Source organism: Metarhizium robertsii (genome assembly GCF_000187425.2).
Source record: "Metarhizium robertsii ARSEF 23 chromosome Unknown MAA_Scf_2, whole genome shotgun sequence".
NCBI classification, from domain to species: Eukaryota; Fungi; Ascomycota; class Sordariomycetes; order Hypocreales; family Clavicipitaceae; genus Metarhizium; species Metarhizium robertsii.
In genome coordinates, this window is record NW_011942160.1 from 3,623,530 (window position 1) to 3,645,475 (window position 21,946).

At 52.7% G+C, this 21,946-nt stretch overlaps 9 protein-coding genes across 9 annotated transcripts; 6 read left to right on the forward strand and 3 right to left on the reverse strand.

The window, feature by feature from the left end:
* Positions 1 to 1,022: 1,022 nt before the first annotated feature.
* Positions 1,023 to 2,159, forward strand: MAA_05382 (uncharacterized protein; the record flags this gene model as incomplete). Its single annotated transcript, XM_007823380.1, has 2 exons — positions 1,023 to 1,042; positions 1,121 to 2,159. 2 exons carry the CDS (start codon positions 1,023 to 1,025, stop codon positions 2,157 to 2,159), a joined length of 1,059 nt encoding a protein of 352 aa, XP_007821571.1.
* Positions 2,160 to 2,437: 278 nt separating this feature from the next.
* MAA_05381 (golgi matrix protein) lies at positions 2,438 to 4,287 on the reverse strand (the record flags this gene model as incomplete). The annotated part of the gene is made up of 4 exons (XM_007823379.1): positions 2,438 to 2,840; positions 2,911 to 3,959; positions 4,043 to 4,170; positions 4,242 to 4,287. The coding sequence occupies 4 exons, from the start codon at positions 4,285 to 4,287 to the stop codon at positions 2,438 to 2,440; spliced, it is 1,626 nt and encodes a 541-aa protein (XP_007821570.1).
* Positions 4,288 to 5,674: 1,387 nt separating this feature from the next.
* MAA_05380 (RNA recognition motif domain protein) lies at positions 5,675 to 6,888 on the reverse strand (the record flags this gene model as incomplete). The annotated part of the gene is made up of 3 exons (XM_007823378.1): positions 5,675 to 6,672; positions 6,728 to 6,805; positions 6,861 to 6,888. The coding sequence occupies 3 exons, from the start codon at positions 6,886 to 6,888 to the stop codon at positions 5,675 to 5,677; spliced, it is 1,104 nt and encodes a 367-aa protein (XP_007821569.1).
* A 569-nt stretch (positions 6,889 to 7,457) lies between these two features.
* MAA_05379 (uncharacterized protein) lies at positions 7,458 to 8,242 on the forward strand (the record flags this gene model as incomplete). Its single annotated transcript, XM_007823377.2, has 5 exons — positions 7,458 to 7,550; positions 7,608 to 7,669; positions 7,742 to 7,826; positions 7,931 to 8,021; positions 8,142 to 8,242. The coding sequence occupies 5 exons, from the start codon at positions 7,458 to 7,460 to the stop codon at positions 8,240 to 8,242; spliced, it is 432 nt and encodes a 143-aa protein (XP_007821568.2).
* Positions 8,243 to 10,449: 2,207 nt separating this feature from the next.
* Positions 10,450 to 11,566, forward strand: MAA_05378 (Cupredoxin; the record flags this gene model as incomplete). The annotated part of the gene is made up of 3 exons (XM_007823376.2): positions 10,450 to 11,041; positions 11,111 to 11,482; positions 11,550 to 11,566. The coding sequence occupies 3 exons, from the start codon at positions 10,450 to 10,452 to the stop codon at positions 11,564 to 11,566; spliced, it is 981 nt and encodes a 326-aa protein (XP_007821567.2).
* Positions 11,567 to 12,437: 871 nt separating this feature from the next.
* MAA_05377 (Four F5 protein) lies at positions 12,438 to 12,767 on the reverse strand (the record flags this gene model as incomplete). Its single annotated transcript, XM_007823375.1, has 2 exons — positions 12,438 to 12,587; positions 12,705 to 12,767. 2 exons carry the CDS (start codon positions 12,765 to 12,767, stop codon positions 12,438 to 12,440), a joined length of 213 nt encoding a protein of 70 aa, XP_007821566.1.
* A 2,104-nt stretch (positions 12,768 to 14,871) lies between these two features.
* MAA_05376 (uncharacterized protein) lies at positions 14,872 to 15,735 on the forward strand (the record flags this gene model as incomplete). The annotated part of the gene is made up of 1 exon (XM_007823374.1): positions 14,872 to 15,735. One exon carries the CDS (start codon positions 14,872 to 14,874, stop codon positions 15,733 to 15,735), a length of 864 nt encoding a protein of 287 aa, XP_007821565.1.
* A 1,113-nt stretch (positions 15,736 to 16,848) lies between these two features.
* MAA_05375 (mRNA cleavage factor complex component Pcf11) lies at positions 16,849 to 19,125 on the forward strand (the record flags this gene model as incomplete). Its single annotated transcript, XM_007823373.1, has 5 exons — positions 16,849 to 17,007; positions 17,072 to 17,530; positions 17,593 to 18,419; positions 18,490 to 18,685; positions 18,745 to 19,125. The coding sequence occupies 5 exons, from the start codon at positions 16,849 to 16,851 to the stop codon at positions 19,123 to 19,125; spliced, it is 2,022 nt and encodes a 673-aa protein (XP_007821564.1).
* Positions 19,126 to 19,930: 805 nt separating this feature from the next.
* On the forward strand, positions 19,931 to 21,586 carry MAA_05374 (ATPase; the record flags this gene model as incomplete). Its single annotated transcript, XM_007823372.1, has 1 exon — positions 19,931 to 21,586. One exon carries the CDS (start codon positions 19,931 to 19,933, stop codon positions 21,584 to 21,586), a length of 1,656 nt encoding a protein of 551 aa, XP_007821563.1.
* Between the last annotated feature and the right edge of the window lie 360 nt (positions 21,587 to 21,946).

Below are 21,946 nucleotides of genomic sequence, written 5' to 3' on the forward strand. Positions count from 1 at the left end.
GCTTTTTTTGGTGGCAAGTTGTAGAAAACCCGGGTAGATAGTGTTGATGAAGACAAGAGTGTTGGCTTTATGGGATGATGGCCTTTTAGTTAAGCAGTCTTGTGAGACGACTTAACTGCTAGTACGGAGTATTTATACTGATATATGTCGTATCGTGAACATCTAGAGCCGGTTAACGATCCCCGCGACACAAGAGTCAATAGCACACAACTCGGTATTCCCACAGCTCTTCATTGTTGATTCGACGACGGTATCAGCCCTGCCGGCAAAGCTCCCGAGAGGATCGTGCTGAGCCAATCACGGCTGCGACATCGTAAAGCGCTTGCGCATGCTGGCGTCACACGTGTATGTCTGACGCAGCTTGGCGTTTTCGGACTGCGACGAAGGGGGAGGGCCGGACGTCCTTGACTGCAAGATCATAGTAATGAATAAATTCTTTTTGTTGATCAAAGATGCTTCTTCTTCCTCCCCCCTTGGAATCGAGCATGAAAGCCAAAAACTTCTAGCCACGGTCATGGGACCAGACAATGTTTCGGGATCGGCCGAAACATATTCCTGTCCGGCGACAGGTGTCGATGCCATAATGACGGGACGACATGTGCTGCGTTATCGGGCGCCCGTTGATTGTTCCCATATTGGCATGTTGTCAACAAAGGGTCTTTGGCAATATAGCCATTGCAAGGCTTAAACGGCCTTGTTCCGGCGGGATCAGGGATCCATCAATGAATGACCAGATGCCAGATGCCACAATCAAGTGGTAGTAGTACTAGTACTAGTACGGAGTACCAGGCACCAGACCACGATAGGTGGCCCCGCACGGCAGTTGGCCCAGCGCCACATGCGTTGAACGCGGTCCCCCAGGGCCTTGACCCGCCCGCCGTGACGACACAGTGTCTTGAGACTTTAGTGCTACCTCGACCAGGAGGACCCATCAAATTCGAATGTTCTTTCACGCCACCATCTGCTTCGCATCGTGAAGCTCGTCAACCAACTCTCGCTCGTTGTCCGCAGCTGCCGCCGCCATGTCTGTCACTTGGGATTCGTAAGCCCTCCCCTCGAAACAAGACGAAAACACCTCCCAAGCAGGCTTATTTGCCGCTCAACTAACGACGCCATGTAGCATCCGCTCCCTCCTTCTCTTCTTCGGGCCTATGCTCCTCCCAAAGGCCATATCATGGTATCGCTCGATCCGCACCTCGCCCCATGGTCTCCCCATCCAACCCACGCCTCCGCGAGTCCGCCTGGCCCTCGGCCTGCTCTTCGCCCTCTCAGCAATCTACCTCGTCAAGACCCTGCCCGCCTTTGCGCCCGAGAACCTCTTCACCCGCACGCAAAGCCGCCTCCAGATCCCCGTCGACGTGCTCTTCAACCGTGTGGCCGTCCTCCGCCCGGGCAACGTCCTCACCGCCAGCGACCACGCCCTGCGAGCCAAGTTTGTCAACATGGAAAGCCGCCTGTTGTACGCCCAGTTCGGCCCGCAAGTCCTCTCCGACTGCCCGTTTTGCAACGCCGACGAACCAAAGAGCTACCTGTACTATGCTCTGCCGTCCCTCCTCTGGCCGCACCTGGCAAACCTGATTGCCCTGGCGGCCATTACGAGCCCTTCCTTCACGGGCAAGCACGGCTACCAATGGCGCACGCTGGCAACCATCGCGTCGCTCACCTTGGCCGGACTGGAAGCCTACATTGCCGGCTCGTACAGCTACAAGGCCAACGCAAAAGCTCCGCGCCTCTCCGATGTGGATTTCTTCTACTGGTCCATGCGAAGCTACAGACTCGTCGCGCTGGCCGCTCTTGACGCCGTTTTGGGGTGGGTCATGTACTTGTCCTCGACGAACCGGGCTTTTGTGCAGCTGCCCTCTACGTCGGAGAGGGTTGAGGATGTTGCAAAGGGTCTGTTGACGGTAAAGAGCAAACTGAACGCTATCGGAATCATCAACAACACCGCCATGAGGGACGAGGAGCTGCGAAGCAGGTGTCAGACTTACTGGGCCCACGAGGTGCGCCTGATGAGGGACGTGATGGAGGAGAGGGAGGTGGTGGAGGGCGTGAATGATGCTTTGAGTAACAGGATCAACATCGACTCCATTTCCAAGGACGCCGAGACGTATACAGATAGTGTCTTGGAGCCGTTGCGGCAGCTGCAGCAGAATGAGTAGGGGTTTGTCGTACATTGGATAGACAGGAATAGATGCACATGTTTTTACTCTCACCATGTTTGATATGAGGATTCGCATGTACAAGTAGGATGTATTTTTGTATTTCCACCCCCCCCAATAAAAACGAGATGCACGACTGCCATGCATTACTACCATCGTACGTCTACAGAAACTCCAAAAAGATCCCCATTCCCCATGTTTCAACATTGCGCTGCACGCAGACAGACACCCAGCTACTGCGGCACCCGTTTTTACAACCCGTCTTCACATCAGACGTATCACGGCCCGGACTCGGGTTTGGCCACCGCTGTGCCTGTCGTCGTACTACTAACACTTGCCTTGCGGGAGCCAGAGTCCTTTGACAATCCATCACCTGCACCCTCCTGCGCACTCCTCTCCAAGAAATTTGCCCACAACTCCGCAAGAGACTCCCTGTCCTTGGCCGACGTAGGTTCCGAAAAGACATCCGCGTTGAGTGAAGGCGAACTGGGTGTTCTGTGGAAAGGGGATGTAGGCAGTCGCAAGCTGCCAACTGAGCCGCCGGGACGAGCGAGGCCTGCTTGCTCGCGCTGTTCGTCGGTCCAGTTCAAATAGCCGGCCATCACCTGAAGGACTTGGAAGCGCTTGGCGTCGCCGCGGTCGAGGGTGAGGAAGTGCAGGAGGTGGTTTGTCACGACTTGTCTACACATGCAAGGTTAGTGACCGCATCTCATAATGGGGGGTATAATGTGCAGGGGGGAGCGCAACGCACCTGTCGACATTATCCTCTGGCTTGGTTTTCTTCAAATATCGCAGCGCCTTTGTCAAGTGATCGTTCAGTACAATAGCCTCGTGCCTCAACTTGCCAATGAGCAAATTTTTCTCCCTGACCTCCTTCTCAAATGGCGCCGTTCGTTCAAGTTCCTTTGACATTTCGTCTTTGGCCGCCTCGGCTTCCGTAGCCCGCGCCTCAGCCTGTTGGGCCACTAGTTTCTGCGCTTGCAGCTGTGACTCCGTTGTCTCAACCATATCCCGCAGCTCCTTCTTGCGGGCGTCTTGGATCTCTCGCAGGGCATTTTGCAGGTTATCCACGAGAGTGGCTTGGCCATCGCGGTCCGCGGCAGCGGTCTCGTAATTTTTCTTCAGCGTCTGGATCTGCTCCTCAAGATCACCGACTTTATCCGCTAGGTTCTCTTTAATAGAGCGCTCTTCCATGGCCAACACCTCCCATTCGCCCATGGCATTCGCTGTCGTCTCCATTTCCTCCTTGAGGTGCTGCACTGTCCTGGTCAGCTCCTCCTTCTCCTTGTGCCAATTGTGAGCTGAGAGATTGTTGCGGCTTCGCAGCGTGGACAGCTCTCTATTGGCGTCTTGGAGTTCTTGTTTGAGTTTCTCGACATCTTCGCCCGTGGACTGTGCGGAACCCTGCAGCTGCTCGTTTTGCGCCTCTAGCTCTTCTATTCGTTCCCTGGCTTCTTCTAGCTCGGCCTTGTCGCGTTTTAGCCTGCCGCTGAGCGATTCTTTGATCTTCTCAACTCGGTCGAGGAGGGTCTGGTACTGCTCTTCGGCGTGCTCCTTGGCCGAGTTGCTCTCTTCGAGGTCCGTTTTGAGTTGCGAGACTTCCTGTTGGTGCGTCTCCTGAATACTCTCCAGTTGTTTGCGAAGCTGTTCCACCTCAGCCCGGAGCGCCTCCCGTTCTTTCCCCATTGCTTCGAGTTTCGCAGTCGGGTCTGAGTCGGAAGTCCCATCGGTGGCCTTTGATGGTTCTACGGCGTGCCCATTACCCTCCGGCTTGAGCTTGTCCGTGCTCGCTGCAGTGTCCTGAAGGCCTCGTTAGTAAACATGACAAGCCGATTTATGCATCCGCACACTTGATATTATAGAGTGCGGCGTCTGCTACGTACCAGGTCATCGTCGTCTTCATCGTTGTCATTTTGTACGTCCTCGTGGGTCGCATCGCCGTTACTTAGAGGCGTGGTATCCTTGTTCTTGTTGGCATTCTTCTTCTTTCTGTTGTTCTTCTTCTTGGAAGCTGTAGACCCCACGGTAGTGGTTAGAACACGATTGCCGATTGACGGAGGCCCAAGAGGACAGGTTACAAACCAGAATTGATGGCCTGGGTGGGCTCACCAGCAGCTGTTGACGACATTGTAGCCGCAAGGCGCAGCAGTGAAGCGGCCCGTGTGTGCGTGCTGGTGTATTGAGCCCACGAGTCGTGGTGACGAGGGCAATGTCGGGTCGAGTCCGGCGTCGTCAGTTGTCGATTGACATGACGAGGCGCAATATTGAAACGCAGTCGGAACCTTACAGAGGCAACACGTTGACCTTGAAGAAACAATAGCGGGTATGGAATGTGGCATTAGCGGGTCGCGGGGGCTTCCGCCAGTCAACTTTGAGCCGGTTAGTGGCGGACCAATTGCTTTTGCGCAGAGGAACGTCGCTAACTTACCGAGTACATGTACAAAACATCAATTGATTTCATTCAACCACCCAGTGCCCTGTGCTGTCAACTCACATGCATGGCCCGGCGGAACAGATGAAGCGACTGGAGCTCCTGAGCAAGCACTGAGCAGTTTACATTACAGTGTAGGACTGTGTAGGACAGTGACGGACACGACCATTTTTAAAAAAAAGGAAAAAAAATCGAAATAAACGTTTTATTCAAGCATGTGAAGCAAACCTCGCCACTGATTATCGCAATGCCAAACGACGCATCTCGATTCCAATACTAGTCGTCGCATCGTATTCATGTCTTGCCATTTGCTTTCTTATACGAGATGCATGCCAAGCCACGCCTCAAACCCCATATAGACACTTGCGTAATAGGCGCACAAGACGAGCCCGGTTTGTCTGCAGATGTCTCTACTGGCCACGGGAGACTGGCTCAACTCATATAAACACATTCGTTTCAATGTGACTCACCATTTAATCTTATCTCACGACTTGTCATTTGATGCCTACATCGTCTTCCGTTTTTTTATCTACTTTGTTTGTTTCAAGCATTGGCGCCAAGCGGTGCTTGAAATATGCTTAGTCACCTACATCGTGGGGCCATGGCTAGTAGTATTTACGTTTCCCTGCACCAGGTGGACCTTGAAACTTCTTATTTTTCTTCCCCATCTTACAATCATCTTCGCCGTCATACTAATGAATAAGACCATATGCATGTGGCTTCTTCACAATCTCGCGCGAAGTAGATCGTCTCGCCTTTCATAATCCCATTGCTTACTCGACTTTCCCCTTTCTTCGGAACAGCGGGTAGCGTCCTTGTGAGTGCCGTGGGTTCGCTTATGTGCGTACATCTCGCCATCCACGACCATTCGTAACGTCTCATGGTGAACACGGTGCTACCTACACTTGTAGAGGAACAAAACCTAGTCAGATACGCGCCACGTAGGGTTTGACCGATTGAATACGATCAAATGACTTGAGCTCAATGAAAGGACTTGATTGGATCGACAAAAAATTTAAGACATTACTACCTGATGCGCCGTTGCCAAAACGTATATATCCACATCACAAGACTTTATAAACCCTTACTTAGATGAGGCCTTGACCTTCTTTGCCTTGCCTTTAGTACCCTTGCCGGCCTTGGCTTTGGGCGTGGGTATCGACTCAGGCTCGGCAGCAGATCCTTTTGCTTTGGGCGTCTTTGTTGCCTTGGTCTCTTCTTCGGCAGGTTCCTCCACAGGAGCAGCTTCTATAGTCTTGGGTTCCTCCACATTATTTTCTGCGGCTTGCGGAGGCGGCACATCTTTGAGATCTGGAGCGTCGAACTCGTATCCCATATGCTTAAACTTGGCAGCCCTCTTGGCTCGCTTATCCTTCTCCTTGTCCAATTTGTTCTTCCAGGCAGACTCGGCCAATGGCTTCTGCAGATTCAGGCCGGCCATCTTGTTCCAAGGAACCTTTTTGAACCGTCTGTTAGCTCCCTTGAACAAATCCTCGTGGACCTGTTGCTTGGGGATCGTCTTGCACTTGAGAATGTGCCCAAATAGCAGGTAATTGTCCATAGTCTTGGCAACAATCTCAGCAGTGGTCGCTTCCTCAAACTCGACAAAGGCAAAGTGCTTGCTGGCACCGGTCTTCTTGTTTCTCGATAAGCGAAGGCGCGTGACGGGCCCGAACTGGGAGAGGTATTGTCTCATTTCGTGCTCGTAGAAACCGTGGGGAATTCGACCGATGTACAGAACGCCCGGTTCACCAGTAGCCTTCTTGGCTGCCTTTGCAAGCTCCTTGGTGATAGGCGGAATCTTGCCGACGTCTTGGCCAGGTTTGAAGGACAGGGTCTTGTCGACCGGTGCTTCGTCACCCGAGTCGATCTCGGCAGCCAGAGTCTTCACATTCTCATTGTCCTCACCCTCTGAGTCGTCGGAGTCATCCATCTCCAAGACATCATCTTTTTCCTCGACCTCCTTTGCTGCCGTTTCAGGTTTGGGTTCTTTTGGTGATTTCGCAACAGGCTTTTCAGGTGCTGCAGCCTTTTTAGAAGGCTTCTGCTTCTTTAATGAAACTGGAGAGGCATCACCGGCGGCTGCGATGGTTAGCTAATTGATTACAAAATTGAAGGATGCTGGATATCGCATTACCTTTTCTCTTGCCCTTGGGAGCAGGCTTATCCGACGTCTTGGTGGTGACGCCGTTGCTCTTCTGAACTTCGGAAACAGCTGTACACGGTCAATTAGCAGCGATAAATGAACATATTTACTTATGTAAACATACATTTTCTCTTTCTAAGTTCTGGAGCCATTGCGACGACTTGGACTTTACAGCCTGGTTGGTGAGTGCTGGCAGGCGTTGGGAATGATCGACGTGGGCCAGAAAAAAATAAGATTCTGCCAGTTTTGCGAGCGGTGAAGGCGCATTATCACTCTATCACTCTAACCAAAGCCCCAATGGGTGCAGCTGGTGGTGGGGGCCTCGCACTGCCTACAGGTCGTCCATATATACTTAGTTGGGCCTGGCTGGTTCAGGGCCTGGCAAATGCTGGTTGAAGTCTGGTCGCTCCTTCCCATCAACACTTCGAAACATATTGCTGCTGCACCAGATGCTCCCGTAATCGATATATCAGCCTTTAGTCCATTCGAGTTCAACCACTTAACTTTGTGAAGCTATATTTAGCACTGAAGAGCCTTGAATGCACACCATCGACTCATCGAGCGAGTCTAGTGATATACTAACTGAGCTTAGCTGTGCATATGTTCGTGTTTCCTACTGCATTTAGTGCAAAGCTCCGTCTTGGCTGCCTGGTCACCAAGGACCAAGATATCTGACAAGCCCAGAAAACGCGTCGTCGCTCAATACTATCCTGCTTGCATAATGGGCATGGAGCAGGTTGAGCTTAGTCATGAGGAGGTATGGGATGACACTGCGCTCATAGACTCGTGGAACGAGGCTTTGGCAGAGTATAAGGTATGAATTATATCTCCTCATCAAGTACAACCAACCACTAATACCAGCTGTGCTCAGAAATATCACAGTGTACACGCAAAGGGAGGAAGCATTAGAGACCTAGAATCCAAAATCTCCCAGTAAGTGAATAGATGAACGGAGCCAGCCTACGATGCCTCTATCATCACCGCATTAACTGACATCTGTGGTAGGCGCGCTCCAGAATCCGAACCAAACAAACAAGCCAATAGTCCCGAACCTGTCTCTTCTACCGGCAACGAAGATCCGGACGCCATTGTAAGAGCCTTGAACTACGGGTTTGACGGCGTCAATCATGGGCGATCCGTTGTGCACCGTTGAATAGTTTCTTGTTTCATCCAACGCTGCTGACATCAAGACAGATCTCAAATTCCGACCAAGCCCAGTCATCACAAAAAGGTGCAACGGCAGCTGCCTCGGCTGCGCCGCCGCCGCAAGCTCTCCTTGGCTCATGTAAGTTGGCAGCTACCTATAGGGCCATCAAGTTTGACTTGGATCTGGCAAAGAATTCGGACGATCTGTGCTAACCAAATCTCTCCCCGCGAAAATAGTACGAGACGACAATCTGAAGAGGCTGCTCATGTCGTGGTATTACGCAGGGTATTACACCGGGCTCTTTGAAGGGCAACAGCATGGCCAACAAGGGGAGCAAAAACCACAGTCTTGACAAGTAATAGACGTATTGTTATCCGAAGACCCGAGAGGAAGCTGGGCAGGCCAAGGAGGGCGGGTGTCGCACAGTGGAGTTCTTGCGACGACAGCCGTTCCAAACCCTGGCGGCTGGAACATGTTCACTGCAACTCCCGTTGCCCCGCGCGTCAGAACTAGACCGAGTCGCCCAATCGTAGGGCTCCAGCTGTTGTTGTGTCGTGGGAACTTTGAAACTCGACAAAAGTTGAAGATTTGGGATGAAAATTTGAAGTCTAGGTCGAGGTAGATTGCCAACGGGTTAATTTACTTGACGCGAAGATGTCCAGGATTGTAAGAATCAGAGGGTATTGGCAAATTAAAGACATCTTCTGGCCGTTGCGATTCAAGCCATCTATGTAAAACCCAGTTTGTGTTTGGCGTTGAGTAGGATGTATTTGATAGTCTGAATCGAGTACAAAACCGATTTACTATGCCAAGGGCGTGGAAAATGTGGCTGATGGTTGCTGTGCCTGGGCAAGGTCAGGATCCAGGAAACTGACTTGGTTGGGAGTTGATGCAGAGTCTTTCTGCCTACTTCTTCATGCCATGATCTAAACAAAACACCTCCCGAAGCGGAAATGGGATTGAAATAATGTAATGCCCAAGGCAAAATTCTGACGAAATATAGCAAACCACCTGTTCGTCCAGTTAGTCAATGGTGCGTTCCGGTGTTTCACGACATGAGCACAGCCCATTCTTGCTTGGCCGCGTAGCCTACCGGGTTTCCGAGCTGCGCAACATCTTACTTGGCAACAATGGCAAAACATCTAGTGTCATTGGCGATGACAAACTAACGTTCTAAAATCGGCAGCTTAGCCCGTCGTCGCATCCAGTGAGTGGCGTTGACGAGTCTGGAGTCTGGACACCTGATGAGGGCAAGAATCCGCCCAGGAGCGAGCCTCCGTTTCATCACCACGTTGGCGGTTTGAGGCTGAGGACGGGGCTGGATAGCCAGACAGGACGATGCAGCTTTGAATAATGGCACCAGAGGAATGACAAGCTGGTGGCCTGCGGAGGGACAAGGTTGCGGATTGACTGAAGGGGCTTGCTAGGCAGAACGGTGTAAGTGCTTGTTGCCTCCACGCATCCATGCTGTAGAACAAATGAAGACGCGGCGGGATAAGTGCTTTGACATCGATTGATATCTGGCGGGACAGAATGGCTACATGTAGCAAATAACCTTGGAACCCCAAGTACCTAAAGTAGTAACTAGTATGTACAGAGTATAGGATCAAAGACTTGGCATGCCGTCCCGTCTGGTTGGTTGACAGCAAAGGCCAAGGCCCAAAGAAACCTGGAAAGCAACGTTCCGTGAGATGGAGATGCCGGGACCCGAGAATCAGGGCCATGGCATCCTTTTATTCAATGCGAATTTGTTTCCAAAAAACTGAAAGAGATGCCACCGTCTAAGTACTATCTTCTCTGCTGCGGCTGCCGATGATGTATTCTTCGGCTCGCCAGACCCTCGTCAAGACTCGAGCCCGCGGCCCAAACAGGCAAGGCCAGGGACGCCATCACCTCACAAGTCGATTCCAAAACGGCACTCGAGACAAATCTGTCACACCTACACATTCGTTCCTCCGCGCTCGCCACTCATCACTCTGGCACCCTCTGCCCTCTGATCGGATGCGCTAGACCCCGAGCTTTTGCACCCCACAGCAAGGCTGGGCGTGGGCGGCATGAGGCCAAGCCGTCGACTTCCATCTCGTGTCTGGCGTTTTGAGCCCGGGTCCTGGCCATTCTGAGTCCTGACATAGGCACCAAGGACTGTGGATTGCCTCGCCCATGATGAGTTGCGTCAGGAGGTTCCGCAGCCTCCTAGTCTAAAACATAGGACGACCAGGGGGTGTGTTGGGAGACAATTATGCTGGATATAACATGTCTCGAGTTCCCATGCGTTGCCGACGTTTCCCTCTTTTACTCTGCAGTTTCCGCGTTTCGCTCTTTTATTGAAGGTCTCCTTCTTTTGGTGTTGGGCCAGCATCGTCTCTCATTTTTCTTCATTCTTAATTTCGATTGACCCTTTCTATTACCAACTAGGAGCAGGTCCTCTTACTTACTTTTTTCAACCATTTGTCCTTTGATAGGACTCGAGAGAATTACGAGAGAAGCTCACGAGCCCAAACATCCAGCCCTTTCACATCTGCGAATTTTTTGGTACAATTTAAATAATTACACATACGTCAACAAAATGAAGTACTCAACGACCATCTTCACGGCACTGGCTCCTTTGGCCATGGCCCGACGAGTTGCCAATGTCTTCCCCCCGTCACCTGGAATCGTTGAACGAAATGCCGAGACTGAATCCAGCGAGAGTGGCATCCAAGTCTCCCGGGGCAAGCAGGTAGAAGCTATCACTGCCAACTCCCGCGCCGAGGTGATTGTCATCTGGCTCAACCCAGGCAACGGCGCTTCCAAAACATCCATCAACGAGCAAGTCACTGTCACCAGGACGGTTACCGCTGGCGCTGGCGGCGAAGCAACCCAGGCTCCTGGAGGAAGTGCCACCGCTTCTGCCCCTGGCACGGGAGCCACCCACACTATCAAGGTTGGCGGCGAGAACGGCCTCGCTTTTAGTCCGCAAGAGCTTCGGGATGTGCCTATGGGTGATATGCTTCTTTTCGAGTTCGGGTCCCAGAACCACACGGTCACTCAAGCCGAGTTCGCTACCCCTTGCCAGCCCATGGCTGGTGGTATGGACTCTGGCTTCCTTGCCAACCCTAACAATACCGTTTCACCACCGCCTCAGGTTGCTATGCAAGTCATGACAGACAAGCCTCTCTGTAAGTCAAGACACAATCTCCCGTTCGTAATATACTTCTGCGGAACCTGAGAAAACTAACATCACCTAGGGTTTTTCTGCGCACAAAAGGGCCACTGTGGCAAGGGCATGGTCTTGTCCATCAACCCTACTGCCGAAAAGACGCATGCCATGTTCCAAGGGATGGCCATTGCTCAGAACGGTGCCGGCTCAGCTACTCCCATCACCGGCGGACAGCAGGGCAGCACTCCTCCTCCCCCCTCTGCTCCCGGCGGCGTTGGCGGCAACTCCACCGGGGGCGCTGGCGGTGCTGGCGGCTCTGGCAGCTCTGGCGGCAACTCTGGCGTCACCCCTGGCAAGGCGACTATGGGTGCTGATGGATCCTACCACTGTGTTGTTACTTGCAACAGTGGTTCATTCCCTGATGTTTCCCAAGGCGTTGGCGCATTTGGCGGAATGAGTGGTTAGTTGAGAGACCCCTCCCCCCCTTAGCCCTTGAAGAGTCTATGATTGCTGACTGTAATCACCAGGCGCTCTTCCCGTCTAGTGGGCTCGATGGGATGTATCTGCGTACATCTGCGGGATCTCCACGTCGTCGGGTAGCACTCTGGCTCATGAATCAATACAAATAAAGTATTCAACAACACGCCCGGCTGCTTTGAACCCCCTGCGTCGTTGGAAATAATGGGGAAGAGCATATGTTAGCAAAATACACATGGCCGGTTCGTGTTTTTTTTTTCGGAAGAGGCGAAGGCAGATATAATGGGAAGCGATGCTTGGGGCCTCCACTGACCCTTTTTTGAGTACAAGTTCAACTGCCTCATGTGGGGAAGTGCAACGTTCTTGATGAACAAAGGTAGAGATGGATTTTAGGATAGAGAACCATGTGTGCCATACCATTTTTTTATACATTTTTTTCCCTTTTCTCTTTTCAATGCCAAGCTGTGCAGGTACCGCAGGTTGGAAAGGGTTCGTCATCGTGTGACTTGACCAAGAAGGAGCGGCCTTGAGGCGGAATCAGACGGTAGACCAAGCTCGTAATTGTGCATCTGAGGAAATGAAAAGCACATGAAACGCCATTAGGACATTGACAGCGGAAAGGCCAGTTTATTAAGTGCCTAACATAAGAGATCCCAAAGCGCCAACATCAAAAAGTCATACGCCCTTATTCGCCATTGCTATCCTAGAATGAGCTGCCCTCCCGATCTGTGTACGCCGTAGATGTCTGGCCGTCGAGTCATTGTATTCGTGTCGCCTTTCGTACGTCTGGACAACGGGAGTCGACGGTGGTGAGTGTTTCGACCAAGGATCGTCGTTTTATTTCTTGCCACCGGCTTCGGCCTTTTTGGCCTCGGCTGAACCACAACCAAACTGTCAGCATTTCCTCCTCCCCGAAAAAAAAAAAAAATCAAAAATTCCTACACAACCAGGGAAGACGGAGAAATCTGGAGAACGATGTGACGCGGGGGTGGAGGGGTCGTACCAGCCGCCTGCTTCTGGCGCATAATCTCAGCAGCACTCTCCTTGGCTCGTTGCATCTCGGTGCCGGTCATGGTGTTGCCTTTCTTCTGCAGCAGCCCAGCTGTCAGCGTTCAGACTTGAGGGTGTATGTAATGCGAAGGGCGGCTGAGAAGGCGCGTCCAAGGCCCAGTGGTAGCCTCGTGGCCGGGCAAAGGTAGACGTACCTGAGCGGCCTGTTTCTTCAGGTTGGCTTCGCGGGCCTTGTCGCGCTGATTCCCACGGGCCATGGCTGGTGTTGTGCCTCTTGCTGTTCCTTTTTTTTTTCTTCCCCTCGTCGCAAAGCGCGGGATGCCTGGATGGAGCTAGTCGGAAGCGGACGGGCGGGATAGCAAAAACGTGGAGGAAGGAATGAGCGGTCGGGCGAGGGTGGAAAGTAGGAGGGAGATAAGAGGGTCGTTGGATGGCGGGGAGGATGCACTGTATCTACCTGGTAGAGTGTAGGTGGCCGGCCGGTACGCACTTGAGGGTTCTCGGCCAGAAAAGGGAGCCAATCAGGCGTTGTGGGTCGCTGTCGAGATCAGTTCAGTTGACTGTCGTGCCAGCTTCAGGCACAGAGAGACGGCACGGTGTGGTTACGCGCCGTCAGCGCTTCGATGAGGCCTGAGCAGCGGCGGCCGGGTGGAACAGTGAAGCGCGGAGAAGAATAATCTTTCTATTTTTAAATCCCTTTCCTTCCCTTTCCCTCCGATGTCCTTTTTGTCCCTTTGGGGCGCTTTGATTTCACAGAGGGGCTGGGAGGCTACTCTGCAAGGTGGCCGCAAAGGGGATCGTGTCCATGGTGTGTTGGACGAGGCCTTGCACGTACATAGCTACTCACGTTAGGCAGTGAGCAGATGGACATGCATCGACTGCACAATGCAGCGGCATTTTTCTTTGCCGGCTGTTTGACGTGCAGGAGTCCCAAAGGCCCATCTGTAAATCATGGCTGAATGGGCACGTGGGTGTGCAGTCCCGAGGAGTAGTTATGTACGCACAAACCGCTGACAACAGACCATGACACAAAGAGTCAGCCATGCCAAAATACTAGCATCGTGTCACCTTCGGGCCAGACATGAGCAGAAGTGACGAAAAAAAGAAAAAAAAGGGAGAGATGCCGTTATCAACGCCCAACGTTCGCATTGCCCCGTCCTGCATCAGTAGGCGCCCTTCCTCTCGGCACGCCTGGCAAAAGTCTCGACTCTCCAGTCACTCGCAGTCTCTCTGGCCGTGGCCAGGCCCGCCGCCTGAGGTTTGAAACCGTTGATCGACTCGGCTGCTCTCGGCCAATCGAATCGCGACGTTGGAACCTTATCCCAGCAAAGACATCTATGCCGCCGGCGTCTGATGTCTGATGCATTCTTTGTCTTTTGACTATAAGCGTGATTCATTGGATCCCTTCCATAGCGCTGTTCACTCTCTGAACCAGCATACGTCCCAGTTTTCTTCAGCCCAAGTTTGTCTTCCCGCAGCTGCCAACACCAGCCCGCAGTGATACTTTTTGGCTTCTAGCTCCATCGCGACCTATCCCGTCGACCATGAAACATTGATGCTGATCATGCTCCGCCTGCCGCCGTCCGCCGTCCGTACGGCTTGCTCCTGGCCTTTGGATGGTTGGATCTCATGAGCCTGAAATCTGCAGGTCCGGCGCCGGGGAGTGCTGTTGGGACCCCGAACCATGCCAATGATGCCATCTCGCAAAACCGCCGTGGGATATCGCTTGCGCTTCTCCATCAAACACGGCTTCTGACATGGGGGGGGGGGGGACAAGGAGAATTCCGTTGGTGGTTTGCTCTTGTCCCTGAATGCTGATGCCGCATGATTGTTCTGTGACTGTTCATGGTTGTGCGAGGCTCTGACTTATTAAAGACGCAGCTGGACTGGATTCTCTGTTCACCTTCGCCCTCTCTTCTCTATTGAACATCCTAGACAATGGTGCTTCGCTAGTGAACAATTACCACTTTTTCCTTCTTTGTTGAGTTTTGATATTTTATCCTTACGCATTCCTTATTTTTCATCTTCTTCCCAAACGCGCCATTCCGTTTACCTCACCCTCATTTCCCGTGTCTAAACACCAACACGAGGCTGGTCCTCCGAATTTCGAATTGTACCGCATTGCCATATCGGTTCCTAATTTTGCTGTAAACTACATGTCCTTTCGACCTACCGTGTAGGCACACACATCGTTGCAGCCTCGGCCAGACTTGTCGTCTCATTTCCTTCTTGTTATTACGAAATAATCTTTCATAAAACTGTATGGACTAACCGCTTCTCAAGCCATATTGAGGCGAGGGTCTACTTTTGCTTACGTCTTTTTCTACACAGCATCCTACTTCCGATCCAAGGCCAGCCAAAATGTGGTCCAAAATCGTCAAAATCTTCTGCCCTGCTGCCGCCAATGCGGGTGATAACGCCGTGGGAATTATTGTTCTGCAAATCCTTCGCCTTTGCACCGTCACCACTCTCGCCACAATGAGTGTAGCGTACTGGGTTTTCATCCTCAACGTGGACAAATCGCGTACCTACTTTGTGTTTGAGTGCGCCTCACTCTGCTGCAACTCCATCATCTGCTTCATCCTCCTTTTTTCCGAGTTCCCCGTGTTCAAAGCAGTCAAACGCTACTTCGTATCATCTTGGCCAGTGCTGTCCGACGTGCACGGCGTAGCATGGCTGGGAAGTATTATGCTCCTGCTGGGGTGCAATATCTTCGGTAACCTCAACACGCCGGCCATGGATAGCGAGAAAGTCGCGGCCCCCTTTCTCAAGCTTACCCTTGCGGCTGGGGTTCTTGCCTTTATCTTTGGCGTAACGAACATTGTGTGCTCCTTTGTGTGGCGAAATGGAAAAGAAGGCATTACCTCCCGCGATGTTCGTGCCAACGGCGCCTTAGCCAAAGGCCGTCGACAATCTCCACCAGCCTACGCATCCACTTACACAGACCAGTACGGAAAACAAGGCGCAAAGGCCGGGTGCTTCACTCGCTTCACGGATAAGGCCACGACTCTGTTCAGCAAGAAAAAGGAGTCCGCCCGACCCGAAATCAGCGCCCCTGTCATCGATGTTGAAAGAGGTCATAGTGAAAAGGACCGTTTTAGTCCCGTCATGCCGGGGGTTCGGCGACCTCCCACTGTCATGCACCCGATGAACAACAACACAAACTCTGGGAGCAGCAGTCTGTATTCGGATCTGTATTCGGATCCCGACCCGAATCGGATCTAAGAATTGAATGAGTGCCTTTGTACACAATAACAATGGACGTCAGAATTGGCGTTGGAGGCGTCCCTAACTTGACTTTTTTTCTTTTTTTGAAGTATACCCCGGACTCTCGGAAATCCGGCTAGTCATTTGTTTCCCTTTTGTTTTCCGCAATTCAAGGCTGGATATAGACAAGTAATTGCAACATAGAAAAAATGTTTCCTGTGGTCTGTAAAGAAGGGGACAAGTGTGGTTCAATGTGAACGTGCCTTCTGATTAGTTGATGGTCGGCAAACAAAGCCTTGATGTCCTTTGTTATCTTGTGTTTGCTCCTCAAATCAAACATTGTGGATGATGGCACATTGACGAGTAAAGAAGCCTGGTTGCATGGCTGACGTGCAGTTCTGCACCATCGAGCCTAACCGATTTTGCTCGGCGCCGTGACACGTGACCCGTGACCCGTGCCTCATTGCCAAAAGGACGACGACCAAAAGCCCTTTCTTTCCAGGGAGCTGCCCTTGAACAAGCTATCCTCAAACCCAACACAAATCGACCTCGCCGTGCGTATGAACAAAGCGACTCGTTGACACCCTTAAATAACGACATACGTCTCCATATTCTGCTTAGCGCACCCTGTAACTGATTTTGCCTGATTGTCCCCTACCGCGATTCGCCAGACAACAACTTGCCGGTCGTCTTTGAACACTTCATGAGCAACGAACGATTCTGAAGGTCCTGGATACAAAATTCTGTCGGTAAAACCTCTCCTTAGAGGGACACTTGCAGCGTCTAGCATCCTCTGAAGTATGTCCGACTGCGATACATCTGTCTGTGGTACTTGAAAGGTCGCACCAGGTCAGGCAGGCGACTGATTGTTGTTGGCAAGGGTGGATGCACCCAGGAGGGAATCTCTGGATATAAAAAATTTACCACCTTAGAAGAAATATTCCCCCGTGCTTGGTTTCTTGCCCTGTTTTTTGTTTCCTACCCCTGGGTCCAAGTACGCTGCCCGGTACGGCGGCTTGGTCCAGGTCTGAGAACGACATTGCCACGGCCCAGTTTGATTTCCCCAATAGGCAGATAAAGGGTGAAGAACAGTTGGTAATTAGTTAAGATCTCTTCAATTCAGCTTCAGTCATGTCGGAAGCCGACGAGGTTGCGGAGGACTACCGCCATGCTCTGGAAGATCTCTCTTCCAACATGAGGTTCGAGATTAGCAACTTGACCGTGATTGCGAGAGAAAATACGGAACACGCCCTGGCCATTGCCGAGGTTCTTCAACAACATATTCTGAAGGTATAAATCTACACATGAAGCAAACGACGTATCGTGTTGAGTTGCATAACTAACCCACCGTTAGGCACCCCCGACGAAAAAATTGCCCGCCCTCTACGTGCTCGACTCTATTGTGAAGAATGTCGGCACGCCATACACATTGTACTTTGGTCGAAATCTATTCAAAACATTTATGGAATCATATGCCGTGGTCGACAACAACGTACGGAGGAAGATGGAAGAAATGCTCAAGACTTGGAAGGATCCTGTTCCTGGATCAATGGACACGCGCCCTGTCTTCTCGCACGAACTGGTTCGTCCAATAGAGAATGCCCTTATGAAGGCCAGAGCCGCGACGATGCCGCAACCGGGAGCCATCCCTGGGCGACCACGCTCTGCCATGATACCTCACCGGAACACACCTACGCCTCCCGGCATGCGAGGGCAGCCTGGTGGTCCGGTTGGCCCGTATCCTGCGCAGCAATATGGCTATCCCAATGGCGGCAGACCCGGCGAGGCGCCATACCCCGGCCAACAACAGCAGGTAAGTAGCCTCCTGGCTCCATCGCACACAAAAGATTTTATTGCTGACTATGCACCGTCTAGTTCCTCCCCAGCTCCTCAACTCCTCAACCACATGGCTCTATACCGGCCTCCTTCCAACCGCTCCTCTCCGGACCATATGGGTCTGCAGGGGCGGGGACACTGGCTGGAATAAGTGTAGAAACGTTGAGCAATGACATTCAGAATTTGATTGTTGCCATGAGGGCAGAGTTCGCACAGAACCCAAATGATAATAGTGTTCAAAACAGACTAAAAGCCCTGCTCGATCTTCAAGGCGTTGTGCGCAATACTAGTTTGCCACCTGATCAGCTGGAGCTTATTAAAAACAAAGTAACTGAACTTGCTGCCGTGACGATGAAGGCAACGCCATCCCAGAACTCGACGCCAGTTCCTGGGTATGTGCCCCCTCAAGGCCACCCACCATCTCATCCTGCGCCTGTAACTCCAGTCCCAGCCTCGGTGCCTGAGCAGAAGCCTCAAGTAACGCTCGATTCTCTCCTGGGACCAGGAGCAATGGCAGCACTCATGGCTAGGCAGGCGGCAGCATCACAGAATGCCACTCCTGCGGCCCCATTTCCTAATGCTCCCATCCGATCGCCGCCTCCGACCCATGCAGAAACACCGAAGCCTCCTCCTCAGAATCCGATGTCCTTGCTGGAACAACTTCGTCAAGCAGGCATGATACCATCTGCTACACCTCCAAGTAGTGGTGTACCAGTTGTCGCCACTCCTCCTCCGCCGCCGCCGTCTCAGTCAATACTACCTCTGAACATTTCCAGCATATTGGCTTCGGCAAAGGCAGCAGCCAGCCAACAGGGACTTGATGGTCTCAATGGCCCCGTCCTAGACTCGACGTCATTAAAACAACAGTACGTAATTCCTACAGTGGTACAATCCCCCCCCCTATTTTCGCATCACATGAAATCTAACAAGCTCTAGATTCCGCCCCAGTACTGTTGCTGCTCTCTATGATAATCTCGGTCCGCCTTGCTCGCAATGTGGACGACGATTCAAGACGGATGAGGAGGGAAAGCGAAAGAAGATGGCTCACATGGACTGGCATTTTCGTGTTCACCAGAGAACAACAGAAGCCGAGAAGAGGGGCACGCACCGAAGTTGGTACGTGGATTATCAGGTATGTTGGAAGGAATAGCTCGAGTGAGGTTGCGATGGAGTTACTAAGACGATATCCAGGATTGGCTTCGCTCTCGCGAGGCAGTAGACTCGGATCACATTCCGGCACCCGACGACGGTGCTGGGCAAGCATCAGAAGCGAACAAGGGACCCAAGTATATCCCCGTGCCGGATCCCGCGAGCGGCATCAACAACGTTTGCCCAATCTGCCAAGAGAGGTTCGAAAACAAGTGGCTCGACACGGCGCAAGAATGGGTTTGGCTGGACGCTGTCCTCGTGGGCAACCGAGCGTACCATGCGTCGTGCCACGCTGAAGCCACGAGAGACCGTGAAGGCACTCCTGGTCCCTCCCGGCGAACACCCGAGCCTGTTTTGGGCAAGAGGAAGGCCGAAAACGCCATTTCGTCGCCGAAGATTCGGACTTTGAAGACGTCAATGTAAAGCCAGCGAATTGTGTATATAGATAGAATCTTGGGGCAGGAGGCAGTGTTACGGGAATAGTGAGGCCATCAAGTGATCAGTTGCATGGAGGAGGCTATATAGTATGACTTGCATGCATGAGATACGGCGTTTTGGGTGTACTTGATGGAGTTTTATGCAACAAGTTTTAACTTGATAGGGCTAACAAACATACGTTTGGGAGGCGGCAGTGATACATGGGTTGACCAGCGAGAGGCGGTGGGTAGTAATACTCTTACAGACTCCAACTTTGGAAATTCAGCTCATTTTATCTCATTTGCTGTGCAACGTTGAGGCTTTGCGTACCTGCATGCCTCGGCACATGGAAGCTGACCACACAATGATATGAAGTCGAGTTGTCAGCTGTGGTGGTGGGATGGTACGGGTTAGGAGACTCGTACTAGATGGTGAGATGGCTAATGGTCATGGCTACTGCATGAGCATCCACATCAGAAATATCAAGTAAAGAAAAAAAAGAGTTGATAAAAATAATAACATTAATGGGATTGTGCCTCCTCCAGTCTTGCTTGACGTCTGGTTGCATACATTACCCCAGCTGCCCCCAATTGACACCCCTGGCCCCGCTAATACCCTTGTAGCTGAGCACATGTGCACCACCAGGCCACCAGACAGCGCGTCACATCACTTAAACTCGCATGTGCGATTCGCGTCTTCGCGCTTTTTGCCAAATAAATCTGCCAAGTTCAAACCAACTACACCCGACCATTTCCACCAAACATACTAGCGCTACCTCAGCTCATACCGCTCGAACCAGAGCCAATGGACCATGGCAGTCGACTGTCCCATATGCAACAAACCCGTCAAATCGTCCGAAATCAATAGCCACATCGACTCTGGCTGCACAAGCTTCATCGCCGACAAGGACCCCTCGCCACCTACGTCGCAGCAAAACGGAACTTCTCATACGCCCTCCCAGCAGAAGCGCAGTGCGTCGAGTTTCTTTTCAACGCCCGCACCGAAACGAATACACTCCGATGGCAAGGCATTGGCCCCTCTTGTGAATGGGACGTTCCCACCCATCATTGGGAAGAAGCGTAGCTTCGATGAGGGACCCGGTGCCGGGAACGAGGGTTCCGGCCTCTCGGCTGTCGACCAGAAGGCCAAAGGAAATGGCGTGGTGAACGGACAGGAAGAAGACGGGCAAGCTGCAAAGAGGGCCAAGACGCAACGCTCAGCCCCCCTGGCCGAGAGGATGCGGCCCACGACGCTCGACGACGTGTGCGGGCAGGATCTTGTAGGGCCCAACGGCGTATTACGAGGCCTCATAGAGACAAATCGCGTCCCGTCCATGATACTCTGGGGTGCGTCGGGCACTGGCAAGACCACCATCGCGAGATGTATAGCCCACATGGTCGGGAGTCGCTTCATCGAGCTCAACGCCACGAGCACGGGCGTGTCCGAATGCAAGAAGCTCTTCCAAGAAGCCGCCAACGAACTGACTCTCACGGGCCGCAGGACAATCATATTCTGCGACGAGATACATCGCTTCAACAAGGCGCAGCAAGATGTGTTTCTCAAGCCCGTCGAGGCGGGGACGGTCACACTGATAGGGGCGACGACGGAAAACCCGTCCTTCAAAGTCGCCAATGCGCTGCTGTCCCGGTGCCGCACGTTTACGCTCCGGTCGCTCACCGAACAAGACATTACGGGTATTCTGAAGAGAGCCAGAGAGGCCGAGGAAGTGGTGTACCCGCCGACGCCGCTGATAGACGACGAAATGATGGGCTACCTGGCCAGGTTCAGCGACGGAGATGCGAGGACAGCACTGAACCTGCTGGAGGTGGCGCTGTCGCTGACCACGCGCGAGGGCATCACCAAGGAAGACATCAAGTCGTCGCTGACCAAGACGCTCGTGTACGACAGGGGAGGCGACCAGCACTACGATTCCATCTCGGCCTTTCACAAGTCGGTGCGGGGCAACGACGCCGACGCAGCACTGTATTACTTGGCGAGAATGCTGCAGTCTGGCGAAGACCCCCTCTTCATCGCCCGCCGCATGGTTGTCATCGCCTCGGAAGACGTCGGCCTGGCAGACAACACCCTCCTGCCCCTGGCGACGGCGGCGTACACTGCCACGCAGCAAATCGGCATGCCGGAGGCTAGGATCCCGCTGGCCCATTGCGCCATTGCGCTGTGTCTCGCTCCAAAGAGCACGCGTGCGTACCGGGCCCTGAATAGTGCGTACGCGGCGTTGCGCGAGCCGGGCGTGGCCAGTCTCCCCGTGCCGCTGCATCTGCGGAACGCGCCCACCCGACTTATGCGGGACATGGGATACGGCGCCGAGTACAAGTATCCTCCGAACTACCGCGACGGCAGGGTTCGTCAGACCTATCTCCCCGGGGAGCTGGTCGGCCGGAGGTTCCTCGAGGAGAGGGATCTGGGGACCGAGGTCGACCCCGATCTGGTCATGGGTGAAGGCTGATGAGGCGGTTGGTGGTCATTCTGCATAAAACTGAATAGCATACCGTAGGTTCTGCATCACTTGGCGTAGTGACGTGTGCATAGCGTTGGGCTACTGTGTTTGGAAAATATGGGATATCGGTGCATCGCGGCATGTCGGGCGTGCAATGTATTCTACAGGAAGAACGGGGTCAAGACAAAATAGTACATACACATTGACGAATTGTCTACATGATACAAGAAAGGACAAGCCGTGAACCCGCGTGGGGACCTCTCGTCTATCTCGTCATTCACCTCCGGCCTCGTGCCCTCGACATTGCCAGACACCAACTTTAGCATATGACATGACATGACATGACAGAATACCAGCCGTCCCCGCCCA